The sequence below is a fragment of the Lissotriton vulgaris genome, chromosome 1_1, assembly GCF_964263255.1.
Source record: "Lissotriton vulgaris chromosome 1_1, aLisVul1.2, whole genome shotgun sequence".
NCBI classification, from domain to species: domain Eukaryota; kingdom Metazoa; phylum Chordata; class Amphibia; order Caudata; family Salamandridae; genus Lissotriton; species Lissotriton vulgaris.
In genome coordinates this window covers 837625029-837651954 of record NC_141685.1, presented here as the reverse complement: position 1 = coordinate 837651954, position 26926 = coordinate 837625029, and the positions used below count along the sequence as shown (strand labels likewise).

The 26926-nt window shown below is 41.4% G+C and overlaps 1 protein-coding gene across 2 annotated transcripts in view; it reads left to right on the top strand.

Annotated features, from left to right (window-relative positions):
- Nucleotides 1-26926, top strand: part of PLBD1 (phospholipase B domain containing 1) — a 259209-nt gene that overhangs the window by 60810 nt on the left and 171473 nt on the right. The window contains exons 2-4 of one of the 2 annotated variants that reach the window (XM_086957557.1): nt 1076-1295; nt 9059-9142; nt 16842-16980. In XM_086957557.1, the coding sequence (XP_086813683.1) occupies nt 1076-1295; nt 9059-9142; nt 16842-16980 (443 nt within the window). Of the gene's footprint in view, nt 1-1075; nt 1312-9058; nt 9143-16841; nt 16981-26926 lie in introns of both variants that reach the window. The other variant, XM_086957567.1, reaches the window with a different exon arrangement.

Below are 26926 nucleotides of genomic sequence, written 5' to 3'. Positions count from 1 at the left end.
GCAACAGTAATATAAATTGCTCAAACAAAATTCTCAGATATAGCACGGAGGGTTACCACATGGAGATCGCCTTTTCAGTTCAATCTGGATCTTTTCTGGAATGGGTACCTAACCCGGAGAACCGTTTTTTTTGTTGCACATTTTAAGTTAAATCCTGTCCGTTTTTGGATAGCTCATCCTTTATAAGAAGATGGTTTCCATACCTCTTGTGCTGTACTTGTAACAATACTAGTCAGAAATCGTGTTTACATTTTATGTTTTTGTGTAGTTTTTATTCCGTCTCCGGGAAAATTCTGTATGCCCCATTTTACGTTTGGTTGGTGGTCGTTCCGCTAAACAGTCTCAGTCATTTATTTATTTATTTTATTTATTTAATGCGATTTTATATTGCGCGAACTTTACCCGAAGGTGTCAGAGCGCTTTACATAAGAACCAGTTGCAGAACATAAGGACTAAGGATTACATGCGTTACATATAAGATACAAACAGAAAACAATTGCAAATGTACAAGATGTAAAGTCACACAAGGAAGAGATACAAACAGAAAGAAAAATTGCAAATGTACAAATAGTAAAGTCACGGAAGGAAGAGATACGAGTGGATATACTCAAGAGTAACATAGGAATTGTAGAGAATACAAAGGTCTACTGCATATACTAGTGATTAGAATGTTTATCCTCTGAATTTCTTTGCCATACCTTAATCAGTTAAATTTGTGCGTCTATTAAGATCAGGAAAGATGTGCCAATGAGTTGTGCTCGACCGGAGTCCTTTAAAAGTTTGTGCTGTACATTTGAATTAACAGGTTGTGTATGTAATTTGCGCTGTGCATCTTTTATGGCCTTGCAGATTAATAAAGTTTTATCTGACTGAGATTGACCTGAATCTGACCTGAGTGAGAATGCATTTGTTATTTACGAGTGGAGTTATATTTTATTGATAATGTCATGGTAGTCTGTTTAAAATAACAATCGAAACTGCTGCAAAATACTCACCCAATCGCATTATTACTACTTCTACTTGTAAATTTGTAATTCAAAATTCCAGCCAACTAAGATGCTGTCCCTTGTTGCAGGAGTTCGCTTTGCCACAGTGTACTGGATGAGAGACACTCAAACAGCACTGGTGAAAGATGTGCTAGACAGAAACGGAGATGCCTATGGTTTCTACAACGACACCATTCAGTCCACAGGGTGGGGAGTTCTGGAGATACGTGCTGGTTATGGGTCCGAAGACAGAAGCAATGAAGAGATCATGTTTACAGCTGGATATCTGGAAGGTTACCTCACCTCAATGTGCGTACCACCCAGAGTCAGTATTTCTTGGCATTCTGTTTTGCAATGTCAGTGGTTGGTTTGGTGGGCTAAGACTTCTTATAATAGTAGTTTATGTTCCCCTTTGTGTTCTGTCATAGGTGCCTACATCTCAGCTCTACTGGATTTGGGCCTCCTATCATGGGAAACCTGGAAAAGCATTCTGATATTACCACTGACATTCTGATATTCTCTTCATAGCAGTAAAAACAGGTCATAAGTTCAGTTTATATAAAACCTTCCAATAGTTTTATTGATCTTCACAGAATATTTCCCACCACAGTCGAGCCTGATTATGTCATGAGTACAGATGTTAACTTAGACAAAACGTGATTCACTCCTTGGCTGTTGGCTGGTGAGTGGTCTTAAGAGGTTTCTTGTATATATGAGAGGTTTGTAGAGCAATAATGCAGTTGTTTCTTTAGGTCTTTGGCGTTTTGTCATTTTCGAGTCTTGAAGGCTATTTCAGGAATAGCTAGGCTGGGAGCAAAACATGTTACCTAAATGAATACCTGTTCTCGGTAAACAGACATAATATCGATTCCAAAATATCGATTGGACAAAATATCGAGTAAAAAATATAGACTGGACAAAATATAGACTAGACAAAATATAGACAACAAAAATATCGACTAGAATAGCCAAAATATCGAATCAAAAATATAGACTAGACATAATATAGACTAGATAAAATATAGACAACAAAAATATCGAAAATAAGGTAAGTTATTAATATTTAATAATATTTGTGTAATATAAATCTGTAGCGGGTTGTGGGTTTATAGGGGAATAGGGTGGGAAGTAATTTAACTATAAATAATTAATTATGTAAATTTAATCTAATTGTTAATTAAATAATATTTGGTAATTAATTAAAACATAATTGTTAATTAATTTAAAATGAATAATTGATTAATTAATTTTTAGTAATTGATTTTCTGTAGCGGGTTGTGTGTTTACAGAGGATAGGGTGAGAAGTAATTTAATTATAATTAATTAATTATGTAAATTTAATCTAATTGTTAATTAAATAATAATTGGTAATTAATGAAAATATAATTGGTAATTAATTAAAAATAAATAATTGATAAATAATTAAATTTTTGTAATTTATTTTCTGTAGTGGGTTGTGTGTTTATAGGGGAATAGGGTGGGAAGTAATATAATTTTAAATAAATAATTATGTAAATTATTTATAGTTTTAAATTAATTATTAATTGGTAAATAATTAAAATATAATTGGTAATTAATTTAAAATAATTAATTGGGAATAGTAATTTTTACCCCTACGCTATCCAACGCTTTCCCTACTGTTGCACCCACTGGAGTGGGAATAGTAATTTTTACCCCTACGCTATCCAACGCTTCCCATACTGTAGCACTCACTGGAGTGGAAATAGTAATTTTTACCTCTACGCTATCCAACGCTTTCCCTACTGTAGCACCCACTGGAGTGGGAATAGTAATTTTTACCCCTACGCTATCCAACGCTTTCCCTACTGTTGCACTCTTTGGAGTGGGAATAGTAATTTTTACCCCTACGCTATCCAACGCTTTCCATACTGTAGCACCCATTGGAGTGGAAATAGTAATTTTTACCCCTACACTATCCAACGGTTTCCCTACTGTAGCACCCACTGGAGTGGGAATAGTAATTTATACCCCTACGCTATCCAACGCTTTCCCTACTGTTGCACCCACTGGAGTGGGAATAGTAATTTTTACCCCTACGCTATCCAACGATCTCTTTAATGTAGCACCCACTGGAGTGGTTACATTAAATTTAAACCTTTTGCTATGCTATGGTAAATATAATCTATATGTTTTATTAATAACATATATTTAAATATATATGTATTATTATTATTAATTTTTAAAGTTACATTAATTATGTAATGATGTTACATTTATTTAATAATTTTAACTATGTTTATATTAAATATATTTAATATTATACTCGTTTTAACTTATTTTAAAGACATTAAAAAAACGATATTTTGACAGTCTATATTTTTAACACTCGATATTTTAAACTCGATATTTTTGTACTTACCTTAGTGAAGATAGAAAGTCGATATTATGTCCCTCGATATTTTGGCATCGATATTATGGCAACTCGATATTTTGGCTGTAGATATTATTTCAGTGATCCCCTGTTCTCATGTCATATTAGACTGCTCATGAAAACCCTCTGTGAAGTTCATTTGTAGGTAAGGTAGGGAGCCTTAAATAAAAAGCACCGTAGCAGCTCTCTTGCGCTCTGTTTTCCCTAAGCAGCACTTCAAAATTCTTATCAATATTTATAAATTCTCCCTGTGGCCAAAGTGGGGCAACATAGTGGGAAGAAGTAATGTAAAATTCCTCTTTTGAAGAACACCATCAGGTTTTCGATAATGACGACAAACCCAATAACAAACCTTCAGCCCTGTGAGTATGTCATCTCCAATGTCTGTCTCCTGAACGGGGTCCCTCCGTTCATGTGGTTAATTTAATCCTTATACAGACATTGCTAATAAGTCCACACATCTAGTTAGCCTGCTTCTCCTGTACTCCAGAGCCATACATACCCTTCCTTACCTAGCCAATCAGCTGTGTACTTCTTTCTTAGGAAACATCTTTTCCGTGTTATCTCCTGTGTGTACCAATAAAGTGTGCAACATGTTCACAGCTATGTCTCTAAGGTTTTTGACTGTCTTAGCAACATATCCATAGCTTTTCCTCTTCATTTGGGCTCTCTTTAATTTTGATTAACTCTCTAGACCTATTAGTCTTATTAAGGACCACAGGATAAGAATAGGGCCCCAAAGATAGAGCAACAGCACCCTTCGACCCTGGACATCCTCTCTTTTTGGGCACAGGGATAAAGGCTGCCTTGGTTGGGCATGTCTTAAGAGTATGCATGCTAGCTCCTACTCCAGGATAATAGCTACCTTTAAACAATGTAATTGCTGTCAGCTGGAAAATTATTCAGTCAGTCATATTCGCTTTATTCAACAATTTAGTCATCAAAGCAAAGATACAAAATATAAAATCATAATCCATCATTAACAAAGGATTTAAAAGGAACCTTCCGTTAAAACTGTAAAATCCATAAGTCAGTTAGAAAGCATCAGACTTTAAAATACCTATACATACAAAATGCATTTAAGATTCCTCGTGGAACTTACTACGCTTTTCCAGACTAGTTCATTAACTTCATGTCAGTCCCTTACCATGCAATCTCTTAGCGTTAATAAATGGAAAGTGGGTCTGAAGTTCATGTGAAAGACTAATAACCTTGAAGCAATTACAGATCTCTACCCTACAGAAATTGCCCGAGATCTAATGGGCCATGCCCATCCCAAGACTTTTGCCAGGGCAATGAAAAATAGATTACTGCGCTCGGAAATAATGGCACCTGAGAGCAACGTGATTCCTTCTAGTTCCCAGAGATTTGCAAATCGGGGACAGCCACATACGACGCGGGGCAATGTAAGCTGGACAGACAAATAACAGGTGGGCCATGGACTCCAAATGTGCATGGCAAATGGGACAAGAGGTGTCGCCTAGTAAATCCCATCTTGCTGTAAACAACCTTACTGGTAGTGAGCCAACTCTTAGTTGAAAATATAGCTTTCTATCATGTGGCTTGGTTATGATGTTCCAGTATGGTTCCAGTTTTGGAGAAGTGCCCTGTAAGTGATGAAGAATCACTACTCCTGTAGATGTTTTCTGTCACCCAACCCCAATACCTTTTTTTCAACGGCGCTTTCGGAGGAAACGTAGTACTTGCTGGATTCTCCCATAGTATTGCCATACCAATACTTGTTAAGATGATTCTAAGTTCCTGCAGCCATTTGATTTTTTTATGGCAGTCTGCTCTAATTAAATCCTTAAGGCCCGCAGAATAAGGTGTCAATTCCGGTGTTCTCCAGATTCTCTGCCAATATAACAAGGGGCTCAATCTGGCTATATCGGCCAGAGACGTGCTTCCTAGGTCATAGCAATGGACGTACTGGGGAACTTTGCAGGTTAGTAATTATATGTAGGAACCTATTTGATGCTGTAGTTAGTTTAGAGAGGTTCTCAAACCCCCAGAGCTCCGCCCTAAATAAAGCGGAACTGACAACCTTTGTATTATATATTTGCAATACTGGGTTAACTGGTTTAGTTAGAGATGCATTAAACTCCGTTTGTAGGGTTCCAGCCAGTTGTCGATGCTTCAATGTGGACATTGCAAGTTGCCAGTTCCACCTCATGACTTTCTGCAAAATAACCCCTAGATATGTGAAGTCATTTACCTGTTGTAAGGGCTGCTTATTCAGCAGTATACATCCTCTGAGTGATCTATGGGGGTTTAAAGTCATAAATGTTGTTTTTGATATGTTGAATTCCAAGCCCCTTAGATGGAAAAACTCTTCAAAGAGTAACAGGGCTCATTGTAGACCGCTCAGTGTTATAGCGATAATCGACGTATCATCCGCGAACATTAGTATGAGGATCATCACACCGGCCAAGACGGGGTTATCAGTGCGGGTAGCTTCAGAAATTTTGCAATCCCATTGATGAACAAAGAGAAAAGTGTTGGTGCCATTGCGCAGCCTTGCCGCACCCATTTTTCTACAGAAAAGGGATTTGTAGTCTGTCCCTGTGAGCCCCACCTGATTTTTGCGTAATTACCCTCATGGAATTTCGCAATGAAGGATAATATTACGGGGGGCATCCCCAAATCTTGCAGTACTACCCATAGTTTGCTAGGACACGGTCGAAGGCTGACTTAAGGTCCACAAAGGCAGCATGTAAGCTGCCCTTGTCCAAGACCATGGTCTTCCAGTATAGCAACATGAAGCGAAATATCTGATCAATAGTACTGGTACAGACCCGAAAACCTGCCTGGAGTGGAGATAGTATATCAACCCAATCCTGAACCTTGTTTAATTCAAGCTGTCCCATGATCTTTTGGAGGGAATCTATTAGGCTAATTGGCCTATAGTTTCCAGGATGAGATTAAGACCAGGGGTTCTCAGCTTGACAGAGCCATGTTTACAGTATCTCAGGAAGGTCTATAAGACTTTACTTTGTGGATCTCATATGCCGAATGAACTCCCATGGAACGATTGCACTCAACTTTAGCTGCTGATGTCTTATCATTTTCATTTCCGCATGGTTTTGTGGCTCAGGGCCTTTTGGTCATAGGTGACAGATAATTCTTAACCCTGTCTGATCATTACACTGTCTATATCTCTACTATGCATTCCTCCATGCTGCCTGCAGGGACCAACCTGTCAACCAAATGGCCAGGCCTGGACACCATGATTCTGCTCTCTTTTGGAAGAAACATTTGTAGTGCCCTCTGTTTATAATTTCCGTGTCAGAATAGTAGGTTGGTCCAGGTCTCTACATGCCTGGCAGCGTCTTAAAGGGCCATTGACGTTTTAATCAGTAAGAATGCCACAGAAATACTTCCTCTATCAAACGTTGTTTGTTTAGTGACCTGTCCAACTTTTTTAACATATTTTGGTTTCAGCTTCACATAATTCTGAATCTCTCACTTCTGCTCAATAAGTAGCCTTCAGCAAAATCACACTTTATTAATCTCACATTGGTTTTAAGTACTTTAGAATATTTATAATCCACCCACCTTCTCTAATCATGCAGTATTAATTTCATGTCCTTCCTCTCTACTACTTTGCCCTTTATGTCTGCCTTCTCACTTGTTGATTACATTTCTTTACACTGCTTTTTACTGCAGATAACTTTTTCAATCCTGTTCTGTTTCTTTTTCATTTTTGTCCATCCTGTCCATTTAAAATTTGACTTAATGCTGCCCTTGTTTCCCTTCTTGTAGGCCTTATCTTTCACGTATCTGTGTGTCTGGCTTAATATAATGAGATCTCATAAACATTTCAGGAATGTAACCTTATATTTAAAAATATTCTGTCAAGTAGCATTTCATCCATATTACTGCCATATGTTCTGTGAGCAGATGGGCACTACCGACCTGCGGCTCCCTTACTTGGAAAGGCCCTCTGCTGAATGTTGCGACATTGCAGGTTTGAACCTTAGACAGTTTGAACTTTTAAGTAATTGATCATCCTTACAGCAAAATCAAATCCTTTGATAGAATTCCCATTCCATATATTGGAGCTTCAAAGTGGACACTATCGTCTGCCTGGAGAATGGCGCTTGATGTTCCTTTTAAGATACAAACTAGAGTGATGGTCTTCCAAGAATGTATATCACCTCTTTCAAAGTCTTACACATGAGTTTCAGAAATTACACCAAATGATTGCATGGATGCCACTAAAATGGCACTATTGACCCACATTCTTTGACCAAAAGTATTTGAAGGAACTAGAATTAGATTAAGTCCTGGAGGACATTCCTCTCATGGGCGTCAATAAAGTTGAGAAGAGATTAATAAACTACATTTTATTGTCGGCAAAGACAATCCTAGTGACCTACTGGAAATTATGCTTGTACATGACTTTCATAAATGGAAAATGTTACACTCGCAGCTATCTCCCAATGAAAGGATGGGATTTCTATAAAGTTCTAACAGCCTGTGGGAGTAGTATGACAGCTTTAAGTGACCAGTGTCTGGGTATTCCTCTCTAACTGGAGGGGTGGGGGGCAGTGTGCCTGAGTACCATGTAACGTTTTGGGATTGTGGTTCGTGCAAGTTCATTGGCGATTCATTCCTGTTAAGACTATTCTCAAATGTGAATGTTAAATTAAGGTATAGTTTTTATTGACATTTCCAAATGTACATCAACATTCAATTGTGAATGTTGCTATTGTTGGAAATGTGGTTTGAGATTTGGCTCTGAGTTGGGGGGCATTCTTTGGTGGGAGGAAGTGGGGATGATCATAAGCTATTTATCAGTTTTTGGAGTATAGGGTGCATTACATTAAATATGATTGTCGGTATGTACGTGGATCAGGGTATACATTGTTCAATATAAAGGGTATGAACTGTTCGTTTGGGGGCATGCACTCTTAAAATAATTCCCTTTGAATCTTGTATGTGCTTCTTATACTCTTTATTCCGGCCTGGTGCTAACCAATGCCTTTTAATTTTAAACATATAAAAGAATTACTTATAGCGGCTCTGAGCAAGCTGTCTTTATCTAGTGTTCTGTTATATCACTCACATTGTTGCTTCCACTTACTATACCATACAGCATGGGGTAATGGCCACCACTCCCCTACAGTTGGCAACATTCACTGTGAGTGATGGTGCTCTGCTCTTTCACAAGTAGCACATTCTAACACAGTGTTGTTCCCTTCAGTGCCTTGGGCTACCGTGGCAAATTGTTCATTTTGAGACCAATAAGTATTTTTGCTTTTAGCCATTTAAACAAATTTAAAATACAAAAACTAGCATGACCTACCTCCTAGTCACAAGTTGTTAAGTTTGTATGATGTACCATAAAGGATCACACATGTTTCGTCAGTTGTATATGTTTGCCGCCATAGTAGTTTACAGAACCAATTTGTTGAGTCTTAACTTTGAAATTGTCCTTTATCACAACCTTGATCAATTAAACGTAGCCCTCGTATGCTTTTTTCTGTTCAAATACATGTTCTTTTTATCATTTTGTACTAAATAACCATGGCCATCATTGTTGAGTGAAACACTTTGGAAAAGTAAAAAATACATAAGAAATTACACCGAGACCTTCCTTGATCTGGAAAAGGTCTTCTCAAATGAGAAAACCACGTCTCCATGATCCCAATTGTTTTGAATTCTCTTCTTTCTGCAGGGACATGCAAAGCCACTTTAACAACCTGTTTCCCCAACTGATAAAGAACGCCACTGTGCTAGAAGCTGTGAAGAATTTCCTCTGGTGAGTGTTTGAGCAAATTCTAATTTTCAAAAAAATCACAGAACTGGAATTAGTGATCTGATCCAAGAAAAAGCAATCATTTTCTAGAGAATTCATAAAGTAAATGGACATAAATGCGAAAGAACTGACAAAGCTAAAAATGGAAATATTGCACCTTTAAGCTATGTTGCAGCTTCCCAGTTCACAATGCACTGCCTGGCAGTTAGAATGTACTATTTATGGCTTTGCAGGATTCTGATTTAACTTAAATCTATGTACGATTGGTAAGGTTGGGAAGGAGAGTGAGCTGTCTGATAATCAATATTATGGATATAGCGTTTGCCTCCGAGGCCTCTCGGACAGTGAGCAGTTGCCTTGAGATAGGACGGAATGTTGTGATCGTCATCTTTTTAGTTAAAATATCAAAGTTTGAAATGTATCCTGGAACTGAGAATAAAAATAAGTACTCTTTCCTTCTTTATTATGGCATCTTTATTGATTGTCACAAACACTGAATAGAACTGCAAGTTTGTACCCATAATAAGAGGTAGTTGAAAATGGGCTGACCATTGGACGTGTGATCAGAGCATTGTAGCAAAATCTGTTGTGCTTTAGTCACTTGGGCATCAGTGTTAAAGTCTGAATATAGAAAGTAGTGTCTAAATTAGTGTACACCTCCCGGTGGCACGCATTGAATATTTCGTAAAGTTAATTTTGTTTTTGTGAAGCTGCAACAGCTGCGTTTCTCTAATGGAATGACTCCCGTGCTTCACTCCATACATAGCTAGAGTCATGAAATAATGTAATTGGAAAACCCATCAAATTCGAAGTGAACATTTATTTTAAATGATAGAAAAGAGCAAGCTATCTTAAGCAGGGCAGATATAACACCCTAAACCACAATTAGTTGGTTGCCTCACACGACCATTCACAACATCCTTGTCAAAAGTGAGTGGGAACAATGTTTATTTATGGGCACTAGTGTTATGATACTGGTGCAGGTCCATCATTTGTGTTAAAAAAAGCACTATGTTCAGACAAATGGCTCACCTCAGTACTTCCATCTTTTTATCCTTGAGAATTATCAACGAGTTCCTTCTAACAGCCTCTCTGTTTAGTATCTCCTTAAGGAACAGTGCCATTTCTCTCCCCATCGCTACAGTGTGGAACAGTCAAACCATGAATCTGTAGAATGAAAATCCATGGAGAAATATAATATAAAGTAAACAGCCTTCCTAGTCTGAGTTAGCCGTGCCTCCTATTTCTATTCTTGCGTCTTAGTGGTTCTTTGGTTTGGATACCTACTGTATGGGTGTAGTTAGTATTAGTACTAGTTTAACTGCATTTCATCATCATTAAAATGTAGCAGTGTTCTGTAACTGTACAATATGTTTTGCAAGCCCCTCAATGTAGGGTAATAGGATTGAAAGACGCTGTCTCAGTGTTTACAAACATCTTGTTTTAATGTTCTATCAGACCTGGTAAGTTTTCTGGCACAGAAGATCCATGTCATGTGTCTTTGAACTTGGATTCAACCCAATTCTTGAACTGAACGGAGTGCTAGACTCAGTTGGGGTTCACCCAAAGTGATACTCTGCTTAGCTTGGTTGACTACCATCCTCAAGCCCAAGCTATGAGACTTCTAACGGTTGATGGCCACTAATTATGGTAGTGGAGTACTCGTCTTTTTACCAATACTCTGGTATTGCAGACCATTGTTTCCCTAAAGAGGTAATCTATGCATGTGAGTGTTTGCATATATGCCAGGTTTCGGTTCACTCTGTATGATGTTGCCCGAGACTGCTATTCTTTCCTGCAGAAGAACTGGCTCACTTCACTTGGAAATGGAAACTGTTTGTTGCACATGAATCGGTGATGGAAATGCTGGAGCACAGAGGTCCAACTTGGTTTTTGGTTAATTTCCAGCTTTGCTTTGAGCTGCAAATCAGAGGATAACTTGAAGTTCGTCATCATGTGCTTACTCAGCAAATCTGAGAACCAGGAACAATATGTGTCGGAGCCTGCAATATCTACGTGAGAAGTATAGAATTGTGTTCACTCTAACACTATGTTGTTCAGTCTGACGAATCTTCTGGGGGATTTCGGATGGAAAGGAAGGGGTGAGGAAAAACTAAGGAAAGGGAGAAAAACTTAATGTCTTTGCTTTATGAAAGTTTGGTCACCTGCAATGAAACCACTCAATTACAACTTCACACCATACCTGATTTTGTATAACTAAAATTGGCATTTGGTAGTATGCACTGTCGAAATTACAGTGTGTGGCTTAGCATCAACTTGTTCACTCTGAAGTCTGACACACTCTTGAAAATACAGATTTGCTCTGTTGGAAACGAGATCACTTCTCTGGCCTGACACTCGGGGAGCTTTAAAAAATTAGCACATTCTTGCTTCCTAGGATCTGAAGAAAATCAATCTGGCACTACTGGGGACTTCTGGATGAAATTCACAGGCTGGCTCCTTTGGTGACTGCTGTATTTACCTGTCTTAGAATGCAAAGAGTTGGAGCTTGCGCACAACCATAGTTTGTATTACAGTGAAGTGTTCAAAAGTTATTTTCCTTGTTGGGTGCACCTTGGGGTGCCGTTTCCGTCCTGGAACAACTAGAAACTAAATATACTTTTGGGCTTCCATAAATCCTGGTGCATCCCCCTTAGGGCACTCTCTTAGTAAACAATTGTTTAGTCGATTATTTCATGAATTTATTAATTCATTCCAATGTTAGTTATCTCCTTGAATTTTAATCCTGTATTTATTCATGAAGCGCATGTATAATCATCTCCCATTTGTAATGATCTCCAATGCATTTCTAGCATAACCTGCTCTTCATCAGGGAGTATTTTCTGTAAGTCAAAATATAACGCTTATTGATACAAGACAATGTTTATGCAAACTTCTATGGTGTATCTATAGTGTTCTAAGTGTGATGTTGCCTATAACCAGAAAAAAATTGCCAAGACATCGATCAAGTCGTGTAAAGTGCAAAAGTGAGGTAAAGCTAATATAGTGAATACGCGAGGTGCTCTTGGTATGTGCATAAAAACGTGATCATGCAGATGATACTCAGAACTTCTCCTTTTGGAGTATTTTTCAAGATAATTTCTGGAAAAATAGCAACATAACGTTAGATGGGCGCCCTGTATTGGGTGCAATAGGCTGAGCTCATAGGTCTCCACAGTCGCTTATACGATGTTTTTAAAAAAAGGTTGGTAGTAACATCACGGTATTGAAAGATTGAAATGCTTCGCTGGTATAAACAGACAACTACTCAGCCTCGCGCTCTTATACGCGCTTCAAAAAATTCAAACTTTACAATGCCCCACTTACTTTCTGACCGGTATTAGATGTTCGAGCGGCAGATGTTCGTGGCGAACGATCTGAAGAGTGTGTATTTACTCTCCAAAAAATTCTCTATTGTCCGCCGTATTCACAAGTTAGCTTTGTCCACCCCTCGCTGTTCATTCCCCTATACTACGTCATCACGCTCACGCTACACAGACAATCCCCCCGTAGGATGCTCGAGCTCGCTCGCCGCTGTGCAGTACGACAATGTTACGCATCACCCCTTTTAAATGTCACCAGCCACCACTGCTAATCTGTGAACTCTCCTATTATATATATGTTTTCACTGTATATAGCTTGCCGCACCCTGTCCTTCCTCCTTTAACCCTTTCGATGCTCATGACGAGCTCAGCTCGTCATGAGGCACAGTTGAGAAGTGCTGATGACGAGCTGAGCTCGTCATGAACAATGAGGATTCATCAAATGGCAGCACAGGAGGGGAAAATGCACAGCAGCCATGGCGTTAAACAATCCGGGTTTTGCTGATCCTTGTCTTCCTCCTTCACCCCTGTTGATCCCCGATCCACGCACCTCGCGCTTGTGTCTTGTGCTTAACAGTCTGTGCAGTTGACATCCCCAAGGCGCCTTGCTAAGCCACGGTGTTGCGGCCAGTGGATACCGCACTGACGTCCCGACACAGCAAAGGAGGTCAGTTACAGTAAACCATATGAAGCATGTGGATTACTATAGACATCACCGATCTGTCTGTGTTTCAGTATGATATGCATTTTAACCACTGCACATGAGTTTATGAAATCCGTGGTTTATAATGTGAGGAGAAGAAAATCAGCAAGTCACAGATCGACCTGTTTTAGATCTTCATTGCAGAGGAGTCAGCATTGGAGTCACTGATGGGGAAAGTTTGTCTGCACTTGGTCATCCACACAGCACCTGCTCGGGCCTGCTCGGGCCTCAGTGATTGGGTGTAGCGACGGCTGCTTCAGAGGCCTGCACATATTTGTTGAGCAGGCTGGGGTACTCCTGGCAGAGGTATATTGGGACCTGGAAGGATCCGGCGAAGCCAGAATGTGGCATTGGCAGCATAAGGTAATGCTATTCCATATTATTAATAAGGTGTTCTGCGTACCGCAGCTGCTTGATGGCTCGCACTGCAATTACCATATTACTGCCACCACTACCTTACATTGAGAATATCACCACGAGTAGTTGCTTTTGGGGGCTGGAAAGCCAACCTCCAGCCTAAAGATCAGTTATGTAGGCTAACATGAACTTAATGCACTTTCAGCAAGTTCTGAATATGTAGGCAACATGCCATAGCAAATAAAAATAAAACTTCAAATCCCAGAATGCAGTAAGGGGTTAGCTACAAGAGCACGGCTGGCTAAAGTTCTAATTCATAATAATGACAAAAGGGTTATGACCTTTCTATCATACACAATGCTGAAGCAAAGGCACCAGTCAAAAGATTTTAATTTCTTATAGTGGCAGAAGTGGGCCATGACTGGTGTAACCATCTGAAAGTAAAAGGAAACTTTACAGAAGCAGGACACTGCATTTGATGTTTGGAGGCCCATATATTTTCTTTTTCAAAAGGTATTTTAGTTACATGGAAAATATGCATATTACTTTGACGATGGGGGAAGTCATTCAATCAGAATCCTTATTTTTCATACAGTGTGAGTGTGGCTATCAGATAGCTGTCATGTGGCAGTGAGGTGAAAACTGTCTACCATTCCTAGCTTTACAGCTAACAGCACTGTACATTCTGGGGTCTGTATTTTTCACCTTTCTCACTGACATATTGGCTGTTGATCCTATCAGGCCAGTGCTAGTTGGAACTGCTGTATTAAATGCCTAAAGTCAAAGCACACAGTGATTTATTGCAGCTGCACGTTCATGTTATAATGTTCTATATTATCGATGATGACTGTAAATGTGCTTCTTAAGCAGCGTGATGCAACTCCTAACTGCCAAGCAAGCAAGTGCTAGCATTCAGCTATTTCTACACAGTTTATACTCTGTATGTGTGCAGAATGGCACAAAGCATAACCGCTGGTTTGTATAGTGTCACTCAAAGGCAATGAAATGTCACAAACAAGCATACTGAGCTAAATAATTGTCACAAATAAGCAATCTGAAACCTTAGCAGCTATGTTGCCGCAGCGCCAGCTCACCAGGCTCGCAAAGAAGTGCATGAGACTGAGTGAAGGTACAATCTCCTAGGTGCACTTGCTATGCTATGCTATACAATTTGTTTTTTAGGCTAGCACATGGCCATGAATGATCAGATTGATGAGATAATATACTGAGCAGCTGCTGTGACTGCCTGCCCTCTGTTACTGAGAATTGCAGTCATTCAGTCTGTCTCTGGTTAGTACTCCTCCAAGATCATCTTAGAGTTTCTCGTTGCTCAAACAGGCGTAATTTCTGATATCTATATATTTCCCTCATCTTCCTTGCTTGATTTTGCTCGAGAGAAAGTGTCACTCATTGTCATTGAAATGTCTCGCATAATTACATTGAAATTATGAAAATGTCACACAAAGAAATCGGAAACATTGGCAGCTATGAGCACCTATGTCTTTTTGTTTTGCTTCGGTCACTGGCACACTTGAGCAGAAACATTCTTGGTAACATAGCTGTGGGACATTGCCTTAAATTGCTAAGAGTATGGACAATGTGTCTTACTGTGGCACACTAGTGACTGTAAAGCATATGTTTCTGTTCTATATTGTATCTTTATCAAAAGAGAGAGAGAGGACTAGAAAGCTAGTCCGTATCCCCAGGGTTTATATCAATAGGGACTAGCCTATTTGTGAATTAACTCAAAAGCTGTATGACAGAACGCAAATCATTATGTTTGTTCATGAAGCCCTCACCCACCAACCTGGTTGGTGGCATGCTTCATCATTGGGCCCACCCAGTGACACCGAGTGTGTCCCGGGTGTGCTTCGACACCTGGAACAGCGGAGTAGGTATGTCACTGAGAGTGCAATGCGGTGAAGTGAAGGTGAACGTTTAAAAGCTATACAGGGATCCCAGTACCCTGAGGCTAAAATTATACTTTAATAACTGGGACACTGTTAGCATTAAAAGACGGCTGCTGGATGTATTAGGAGTATATATTAGGTTCTCCTGCATTCAAGTGTGGTCTACATGTTTCAACCAGGCCTTGTGATTAAAACTGGCTTTCCTCAAGCCCAAAATAGTGGTGGTGCAATTATCTTAATTTAAGTGAGTGTGTGATTGGTCAATGTGAAGCACTTGCTAAAGTGCTCTCTGTGTGCGGGGGGGATTCCCTCTCAAAGCATCACTAGACATACAACATGTATGACATTACAAACATACACAAAAGAGTCTTAGTATGGTATTACATATTCACTAAACACTCATTGCCGATTTCTATTGTGCAGTGTAGACAATATGAAAGCGGCAAAAAGGTGTAGCCATATTGGTGGTATGGCTAGGGTGGAAGTTAACGCAAGAATATTAACGTTTTAGTGGTGGGGTAGGCATCGTTAGGATTGATTCTACATATGTTCTATATTGACCTGAACAGAGAGTCATGATAGCTTGGGAGCACGTAAGGTCTCTAGACTACATGTGCATGCCAAGAGACTCAAAGCTTTTTTGATCTCCAAATATTGTTAAGTTTACGGTCAATGTTTGAATTCCGCAAATCATCTTTGCATTTTGGAATTAGCTCGAACAAAGTGAACTAGTCTTAAAAGTAATTTTTCTGCACTTTTTAGAGTTTGTATTATGTTTTCTTTTTTAGTACTGGAGGCTATCTGTTTTTGAATTGTTTCTTTCGCAGTTTTCTAATTTGTGGCACATTTTTATTTTCTATACTCTTGTATGGATTTAAAAGATTTAACTAGGAAAGCTATTTTGGGTTGTTTGCTCTACACCTAGAATGTTGCTATAAAATGTATCAGCTTTGTTTTACGGGAATTGTGGGTGTTTCCTGTATTTACATATTCTTTAAATATTCCGATCATTCAGTGCCTGCACAGCCTGGCCTTTCACCCTTCTCAATTATTTGAACATACAGACATGTCTTGTATACACTGTACACTAGATGTAAACTACAGCTAAGGTCTACGTATAGAATATGTAGGCAAAGTACACATATTTACATCTATATGCAGCTCCTATATACACTGATTGTCATACCTTGTGTGCAGTAAAGATGGGTACCACTATGCACGCTTGTAAAGCATGTATATGGTTATGAACTGACTCACTAGGATTATGTACCAGAACATATTAATACTTCTTGCAGAGCATGGCTAACTGTTGTTTTAATATAAACGATCATAACATAGAAGTTAAGAAAGCAAGTAGTGGTTGAAGGAAGTGTCTAATTGGCTGTAGTGTGCATTTTCTATCTCTGCAGGGAACAAGATCAATGGATGAGGAAACAAATTGAATCCCAAAAACAGAATTCACTCTGGAGACATGCAGGTTACATCGCTGCCCAACTGAATGGACTTTATGCAGGAGCTGCAGAGCAGGCTAGGAGAGAAGGGAAGAAGGTAAAACCTACTCTAATCTCCAGGGTTCAGGGCCACCAGCACAGGCTGGGTCTGAATTGGAAGTGTGGAGAGCCCTCCTCTTCATGGTTAGAAACACCAGGATTGGTAGTTGCTCAACTTCATGTATCTGATTGCTCCAAAAAGTGCAGGCTAAACAAGGCAGCAATGCTTTGAGAAAGGCAGTGGAGAAAATAAATGACCAATTTAGGTGCAAGGTGAGAGTAGTTGGTTGTGGCAATAATAGTGTGCTTGCCGGGTACATACCAGCAGACATTTACCATTGTTCTCTTTTTCATTCTTTTAGAAGTGTCTCTTTTAATGCTTTATTCGAAGCTGTGTGTTCGAGGCATATGAGCTGTAGATCATATGCTTTAGCATAGATCGCCATCTGGTGTTGGGTCTGGATGCTTGCACTTTGTTTTTGTTTGACGAAGTCTTGTAGTCACAAGGTAGCTGAATCCTCCTTTTGGTATTAGTGCACATGGGCATCAACTCCATCCTTAGATTGTTTTTTCCACCATCGGGTTCAGATGTGTATTTCTGCATTCCGGTTCGGTACAGTTTTCGGGCCCCTTCTACCCGCAATCTACTACCCTCAACGGTATTGATATCGATCGTCGACCCCACAAGATGCAACATCAGAGCGACTCAGTTCCGTACATCTTCGGAGAAGATTCCACCACCCAACACCAAACTCACGGGCCAGAGGAAGAAGAGCAGATCTCCGTGTCCGAGGCCGACTCTGACATGGAAGAAGACATCACTGCGGGTAAGTGTACCGTGAGTACCGATTCCCCTGTGCCCATTCAACATGAAACAAAGGCTCTGGTCCATCCTACGCCCTCGCGTTCAGGTTGGCACTGACAAAAAGTTTCTGATGCCCTGCCCTCCAGCCCAGCTCCGAAACAAAAAGGGAAGCCTTCTGGCTCAGGCTCGAGCCAGCCCCACTCTCATGTCGAACGGACACCTTCGGCACCAAGACATAAGACCAAGCATCTGTTGGTCAACATACCTTTGGGCCCGAAGATTCCACTTTCGACACCGACAGGCTCGGAGCAAAAACCCTCCAAAGCCAAAGACTCAGAGCCAAAATCCTCCAAGGCCAAAGACTCGGAGCTGAAACCCTCCAAGGTCAAATACTCGGAGCCGAAACCCTCCAGGGACAAAGACTTGGAGCCAAAACCCTCCAAGGCAAAACACTCGGAGCCCCAACCTTCGACGCCCAAAGGCTTGGAGCCGAAACCTACGGCGCCAAAATCACCAAGTAAAGAGAAAGCGACTCTCCCCAAAAAGCCTCCGTCCAATGAGCCACCTTCTGACCTGAAACAAAAAAAGCTAACGATAAACCCTAAAACAGGACATATTCAGGTAACCCATCCCAAAAAAATGGAAAATTGACCTACCAGAGGACTAGCATATCCCTCTTAAGAAGAAGAATTGGGTACTAACCCTTCTCCTCCTCCTCCTAATCCTAACTTGTTTATTGCACCATTCAATTCACCACCAACACCAATTACACCTGACCCACAGGATGAAGGGGATGGGGATAAGGATCAGGATCCACCACAAGACACTGACCCTTGGGAGGATTACCACACAGATCCAAATACAGATGCCCCTGATTTGTATCCCTCCAGACCCTCCCCACCTGATGTAAAACCTTCTTAACAGGGTTGCTCATTATCATGTACTAGAGCTTCATAAAGAGCCTTTAGAAGAGGATTTTCTCTTTTAGACATTTACTTCCTCACAAAGAACTACTCTTACCTTTGCAGTGCTAAAAGGCGTGTTAAAACACACAGACGAGGTATTTAAAGATCCTGTAAGGGCAATAATAATCACACCTAGAGTGGATAAAAAATACAAATCAGCTCCTACCAATCCTATTAAAGGTCAGCTGCCCTTAGACTCTCTGGTAGTCTATAACACACGAAACAGAGCTAACTCACAGGCCACTGGAGAGACCCCTCCTTCTGACAAGGAGTCCCAGCTTATTGATGCCTCAGACAAGAGTGGCTTTACAGGTGGCTAACAACTAGCACATTGCCAACGCCCAGGCGCTGCTAGCTCGTTATGACAGGGCTCATTACGATGAGCTAGAAAAACTCATGCAACATTTGCCTGATGAATATAAATCTAAGGCTAATGACCTTATTCAGGAAGGTGAACTCATTACCATTACTTCCATTAGATGTGCACTAGACGCAGCAGAAACAGCAGCTCATGCAATTAACACCAGTGTACTATTACGCAGACACGCTTGTCTCAGAATTTCTGGATTTAAGCCTAAGGTGCAACCCTCTGACAAAGAACATCTTTTCGCCCCAGCTGTTGATACCTTGCTGGAAAAGATGAAAAAAGACACTGCGGTCGCAAAGTCCATGGGGGCTTTGCAGTTACCTGCCAGTAGGGTTTCTTTTCGCCGCTCCTTTTACAGGGGTGGTTAAAAACAGTGTCCACTGAGAATACTTACTCCTCTTACAAGGGCAACAACCCATCCCCCTCATCCAGAGGTTATTCTAGAGGTTTTAGAGGAAACAATGGTAGGGGGAGAGGAAGAGGTAATTCCACACGCACTTTACCGCAAACAAACAGTGATTTCCTTCCGCTACCCCCTGATCACTCCACTACTGTCGGGGGACGTCCCTCCCAATTCTTATCTGTCTGGAGTTCAATCACTTCAGACAAGTGGGTGCTACAAATGATCCAAAATGGCTACTGCCTGGAGCTTACAAGCACTCTTTCAAATATTCTCCAAGAGCACATGCAATGTCACTGAAACATCTCACCCTTTTAAAGGAAGAAGTTCTATCTCTGTTAGAAAAACATGCTATAGAGCCAGTCCCATTAATATATCAAGGGACCGGGGTATACTCCCTGCATTTCTTAGTTCCCAAAAAGGACGGCTCTTTCAGGCCTATATTAGACCTCAGGCAGCTGAATCTGTACATACAGTAGGACAACTTTCACACTTCAACAGGTGCTCCCACTACTCAGCAAGGCGACTTTCTGTCCACTCTATACTTAAACACGCCTATTTCCATATTCCCATTCCCCCTGCTCACAGAAAATATCTCAGGTTTGTGGTAGACTTACAACATTATCAGTTCAAAGTTCTCCCATTCTGAGTAACTACAGCACCCAGGGTTTTCACCAAGTGCCCGATAGTAGTCACAGCTCATCCAAGAAGACAGCACATTCATGTCTTCCCTTACCTAGGCAACTGGCTGATAAAAGCTAAATCACAACAAAGCTGCCTACACCACACTCAAAAGACAGTCCAACTGCTTCACGAATTGGGGTTCACTGTAAACCTCACCAAGTCTCACCTCTAACCATGTAACACACAAGTGTATCTAGGAGCCACAATAGACACTTGCAAAGCTCTTGCGTACCCCAGCCCATTCAGGATTTGCAACATGCAAGCTCTAATATCACAGTTTCAGCCTCAACACTCATTACCAGCCCGAGTGTTCATGCAATTGATCGGAATGATGGCTTCTTGCATTTTAATTGTTCCCTATGCAAGACTTCAAATGCGTCCTCTACAGCAATGCTTAGCACGTCAGTGGAAACAGGCTCAAGGTCAGTTATCAGATCTGGTGTTGATAGATGGCCGTACTCATCGCTCTCTGCAGTGATGGAACATACAAACCCTTCCAAGGGTCGGCCATTTCTCAATCCAGTTCCACAGATAGTGTGAACAGCAGACGCATCCCTCAATGGTTGGGGAGCTTACTAGGAAAAACATACCATTTAGGGCATGTGGACTCTGCAACAACAACAACTCCACATAAACCATTTAGAACTGCTAGCAATTTTTCTATCATTGAAAGCGTTTCAACTTCATCTAGTAGGCAACGCTGTCCTGGTCCGCACAGACAACATGACAGCGATGTACTAAATACAAAAGGTAGGGGGGGCGCACTGTCTCCAGCTCTCACAGAGCACCGATAGGCCATACCTCAAAAGCTACATCTCCTTGCAGAACATCTTCCAGAAGTAAAAAACCAAATTGCAGATCTGCTCAGTCGTCAACGGCAGCAGATCCACGAATGGGAACTCCACCCTCAAGTTCTCCTCCCATTTTTCCAAATGTGGGGCTTCCCAGGGATAGATCTGTTCGCCACCCACCTAAAAGCAAAATGCCCAAACTTCGCGTCCAGGTAACCACACCCATTGTCCAAGGCAATGCACTATGGATGAATTAGTCAGGGATATTTGCTTACACTTTTCCACCTCTCCCACTCATTCAGTTAGTGGTTCGGAAACTCAAACCGCACTCCCTGACTCTCCTACATGGGCCCGACAACCCTGGTTCACAATTTTGTTGGATCGATCAGTAGTTCCCCCACGAAAAACTACTCCTTTCCCCCAAGTTTCTTACTCAGAACCATGGAGAGATAAGACATCCAGATCCCAGTCAGCTTAAACTTGCGATCTGGCACTTGAAATCCTACAGTTTGGCTACCTTAATCTTTCGCCACCCTGTATGAATGTTATCAAAGAGACTAGACGCCCTGCCACAAGAGCATGCTTCACAGCACAGTGGAAGAGGTTGTCATTTACTGTAACAACAATCAGATCGAACAACTAGATGCTTCAATATTAAACATCATTTTTTATCTATTACACCTACAACGCTCTAATTTAGCATACAAATCCAAACGCTTACATCTCGCTGCAATAGCTGCATATCTGCAAAATAGACAGCAGTTGTCTCTTTTTCGAGTGCCCGCTATTAAAGCTTTTATGGAAGGACTTAAAAGACTCATTCCCCCCAGACTTCCACCTTCTCCAGTGTGGAATCTCAACATAGTCCTTACAAGACTCATGGGTTCACCCTTTGAGCCATTGCACAAATGTGAAATACAATTTCTCACCTGGAAGGTAGCTTTCCTAATAGCCATCACTTTTCTAAGAGGAGTCGGTGAGCTTCAGGCAATAACCATTGAAGAACCATTTTTGGAAATACACCAAAACAAAGTGGTTCTTAGTACTAACCCCAAATTATTTGCTAAAGTCACCTCTGCCTTTCATATCAACCAATCTTTTGAGTTGCCTGTGTTCTTCCCTCAACCAGATTCAGTGGCAGAACGTGCTCTTCACACATTAGATGTTAAGAGAGCATTACTGTACTACATAGAAAGAACAAAACCGTTTAGGAAAACCAAACAACTTTTTGTTGCTTTTACTCCAGCACATAAAGGCAATCCCATATCAAAATCAGGCATTGCAAGGTGGGTAGTTAAGTGCATTCAAATATGCTACATTAAAGCTAAATGCACATTAACAATTCCGCCTAGAGCGCACTCTAAATGCAAACTAGGGGTTTCAATGGCATTTTTAGGAAACATACACATAGATGACATCTGCAAAGCTGCAACATGGTCTACACCACACACATTCACAAAACATTATTGTGTGAATGTGTTAGCGAAACAACAAGCTAGTGTTGGCCAGGCAGTTTTACAAACGCTATTTCAAACCACTGCAACAGCTACAGGTTATCCACCGCTTCAGAAATAACTGCTTTATAGTCTATGCTAAAGCATATGATCTACAGCTCAAATGCCTCGAACGGAAAATGCTACTTTCCCAGTATGCATCTGTTCTTGGCATATAGAGCTGTAGAATCATATGAGCTCACCCACCTCCCAGGGTACCTTTACCTGTTGCAGTGATATCTTACTTGGATACAATTTACATGGACATCTATCTTTACTACTTTACTAACTTCATCATCACCCTTTATGGCAAAACAATCTAAGGATGGAGTCGATACCCATGCCCACTATCACAGAAAGGAGTCACCTACCTCGTGACTACAAGACTTCTTTGAACAAAAACCAAGTGCAAACATCCGGACCAAACATCAGATGGTGATCTTTGCTAAAGCATATGACTCTACAGCTCTATGTTCCTAGAACCTATGCATACTTGGGTAAGTAGCATTTTCCTTTCCTTTCCCTGAAATTCTGTTTTGAAGATCATAATTTATTTTCAGCCTCTATTTTATACATTGATTCATTCATTAAATCTTTATTTTGTTTGAACATCCATAAAAGAATACAATAATCATACAGATATCAATAGAAACTGCCATAAAAGAATACAGTAGTAATACAGACATCAATAAAACATTCAATGTCTCAACTACAGCAGCATCCAATAAAAGGGTGTACAGTAATAATACATGCATCATTAATAAACATTCAGTGGGTCAATTACAACAGCATCGACTGGCATCATACAATAACTGGGCACACACTTAAAAGTGTCACAAAAGAGAACTACTGACCATATCGCTTCCTAATGTAAAGTGCTTCTCAAATACAATTTATAGCTGCTAGGCAAACGTCTGCCGTTTCTAAGCTGGTTACAAATATATAGCCTTCAAGATAGGAGTTAAAAGAGGAAATGCACCGAACTCGGACTAAAAACTTTATTTTCAAAGATTTGTTAAGTGCACAAAAAGTAGACCGTGCAAAGTGCTTTGACTCGAGGTACCATCACACGGACATGGTGAAAGTTTATCCAGCCACCCGCCTTGAACTGGAAATGCTCCTAAGATGTGTACAGTACCCAAAAGTATCCTTGTCAAATAAAATCTGTATTGAGTATTTTCTATCAAGCCAAGATAAAATCTCACCTCTCAGTTGAGAACGACATGTTCCAAATTTGCAGAAAGTTTGCGTACTCGCTTGTCTTGTGCCTGTTCATATTAGGCAGACTTCACTAAGGCTTTCGTTGCTCATGGTATTTGAGTTGGCCCTTTAAAAAGCCAGCTGAGTCCCAGCCCCCTAAAATTGCAGCTTATATATGTAAGTCAGGGAATCCTATCAGCGAAATCCTGGGCCAAGCAATCCTGAAGGATGAGCCTAGAGAATCCTAATTCTGCTGTCTTCCAAACCTTTATCCATAGAAGTAACAGAGCCAAACCCACACAGTCTTCTAGTAATTGTAAACCCACCTCCGAATACCAAACAATGGTCGAAGCTACCTGTGGTACCATCAATAGTCTCTGAAGAAAGCCATTTCTAAAAATGTGAGGTCTGGTGCAGTCAAAATACCCCACACCACCGCCCCATATGAAGCTATGAAAATACATTTGGCATTAAAAAGAGCTATCATTTCTTCTACAGGTCTATGACCCAATTTTACTGCAAATCGGAAGATTGATTCTGTAGTTCTATTGGTTTGTGAGCCTTTAAGATTAGCTGTGGGTCCCAACTTAGCTGTGAGTTAAAAAGAAGTCCCAAATAACAGAAGTTAGACACCTTAACTGCTAGTTGCCTGCGCATCCAGAGGGCGGGGCACAGAACACCACTGCTCAGAGCCCCGGACAACGGACAAGGTTTGGGGCCTGGCAGCAGGGCCCGCAATTGTGAACCCTTGGGAGAGAAAGCTGCCTGGGCCATTTCCAACTCCCTCTGTAACTCCCCAGGGAGGTGTACTAGTGGCAGCGGTACTGGTGGCAGCGGGAAGAAGAGAGTGAAAGAAACAATCAGTTGGGGAAAAGTAGGTCTCTCTTGCTCGCTTGTCGCTTCTGTGCCGACCAATCAGCCACTAGCCACCATCTGGGCTGTATACTAGCCTCATCTCAGACAGCCTAGCCCCGATTTTATACAAAGAATCATTTTTCACCTTTTACCCTGTATCAAGTTGCTAAACAAGCTCAGTAGCCCAGGCCTCCACTGTTTCAGTTTCTTTAAACATCTCCATGTTGTTGAAAAACTGATATTCATGGGCCAGTTCACAAAACATGTTTTAGTTATATATATTTTATATGTTAGGTCATAGATGGAGCCGAGTGCTGTATCATGAAATTAGTTTATTGGGCTCTGGTGCGTTACAGGAGTCCCCCTGCACTGCAACATTTAGTCTTTCGTATTCTCCAAGAGTATAATTTCATTGCTTAATCCAACACAGTTTACTGCTTGCAATCACAAAGAGCGTATAGGGGCAGATTTACAGACGGTTGTGATGGAGGATACTATAAAAAAATGGATACAGAAATGGATATTTATTGCACTTCAGATGTCACTATTAGCTTGGCTTTAATTTCTGCTTTAAATTTCACTTTTATCCATGGTGTAAGATGTTGGTGTAAGTGATTATAATTGCTGTATAAATGTAATCAGTCGTAGGTGCCTGCGAAGATCACTAGGGGGCAGGAGGAAAGCAATATGAAGCTCATGGTGGAGGGGCAGAGGACAGTGAAGGCGGAAGCAGCACACTGGAGAAAGAGCAAGACATTTCATGCAATCCTGTGGAGTGCTTAAAGTAAAAGAACAAGCATTTACAATGCAATGGTTTTGCCTTTGTTAAAGTTAGAGCTATTGGCATTGCTCTTGACACTCTGAAGCTCCACTCTGCATTCTGAAGCTCCACTCTGCACTCTGAAGCTCCACTCTGCACTCTGAAGCTCCACTCTGCACTCTGAAGCTCCACTCTGCACTCTGAAGCTCCACTCTGCACTCTGAAGCTCCACTCTGAAGCTCCACTCTGAAGCTCCACTCTGAAGCTCCACTCTGAAGCTCCACTCTGAAGCTCCACTCTGAAGCTCCACTCTGCACTCTGAAGCTCCACTCTGAATCTGAACTCTGAAGCTCCACTCTGAATCTGCACTCTGAAGCTCCACTCTGCACTCTGAAGCTCCACTCTGAATCTGAACTCTGAAGCTCCACTCTGAATCTGCACTCTGAATCTCCACTCTGCACTCTGAAGCTCCACTCTGAATCTCCACTCTGCACTCTGAATCTCCACTCTGCACTCTGAATCTCCACTCTGCACTCTGAAGCTCCACTCTGAAGCTCCACTCTGCACTCTGAAGCTCCACTCTGAAGCTCCACTCTGCACTCTGAAGCTCCACTCTGAAGCTCCACTCTGCACTCTGAAGCTCAACTCTGCACTCTGAAGCTCCACTCTGCACTCTGAAGCTCCACTCTGCACTCTGAAGCTCCACTCTGAATCTCCACTCTGCACTCTGAAGCTCCACTCTGAATCTCCACTCTGCACTCTGAAGCTCCACTCTGCACTCTGAAGCTCCACTCTGCACTCTGAAGCTCCACTCTGCACTCTGAAGCTCCACTCTGCACTCTGAAGCTCCACTCTGCACTCTGAAGCTCCACTCTGCACTCTGAAGCTCCACTCTGCACTCTGAATCTCAACTCTGAAGCTCCACTCTCCACTCTGAATCTCCACTCTGAAGCTCCACTCTCCACTCTGAATCTCCACTCTGAATCTCCACTCTCCACTCTGAAGCTCCACTCTGAATCTCCACTCTGAAGCTCCACTCTGAAGCTCTACTCTGCACTCTGAAGCTCCACTCTGAAGCTCCACTCTGAAGCTCCACTCTGAAGCTCCACTCTGAAGCTCCACTCTGAAGCTCCACTCTGAAGCTCCACTCTGAAGCTCCACTCTGAAGCTCCACTCTGCACTCTGAAGCTCCACTCTGAAGCTCCGCTCTGAAGCTCCACTCTGAAGCTCCACTCTGAAGCTCCACTCTTCACTCTGAAGCTCCACTCTGAAGCTCCGCTCTGAAGCTCCGCTCTGAAGCTCCGCTCTGAAGCTCCACTCTGCACTCTGAAGCTCCACTCTGAAGCTCCACTCTGCACTCTGAAGCTCCACTCTGAAGCTCCACTCTGAAGCTCCACTCTGCACTCTGAAGCTCCACTCTGAAGCTCCACTCTGCACTCTGAAGCTCCACTCTGCACTCTGAAGCTCCACTCTGAAGCTCCACTCTGCACTCTGAAGCTCCACTCTGAAGCTCCACTCTGCACTCTGAAGCTCCACTCTGAAGCTCCACTCTGCACTCTGAAGCTCAACTCTGCACTCTGAAGCTCCACTCTGCACTCTGAAGCTCCACTCTGCACTCTGAAGCTCCACTCTGCACTCTGAAGCTCCACTCTGCACTCTGAAGCTCTACTCTGCACTCTGAAGC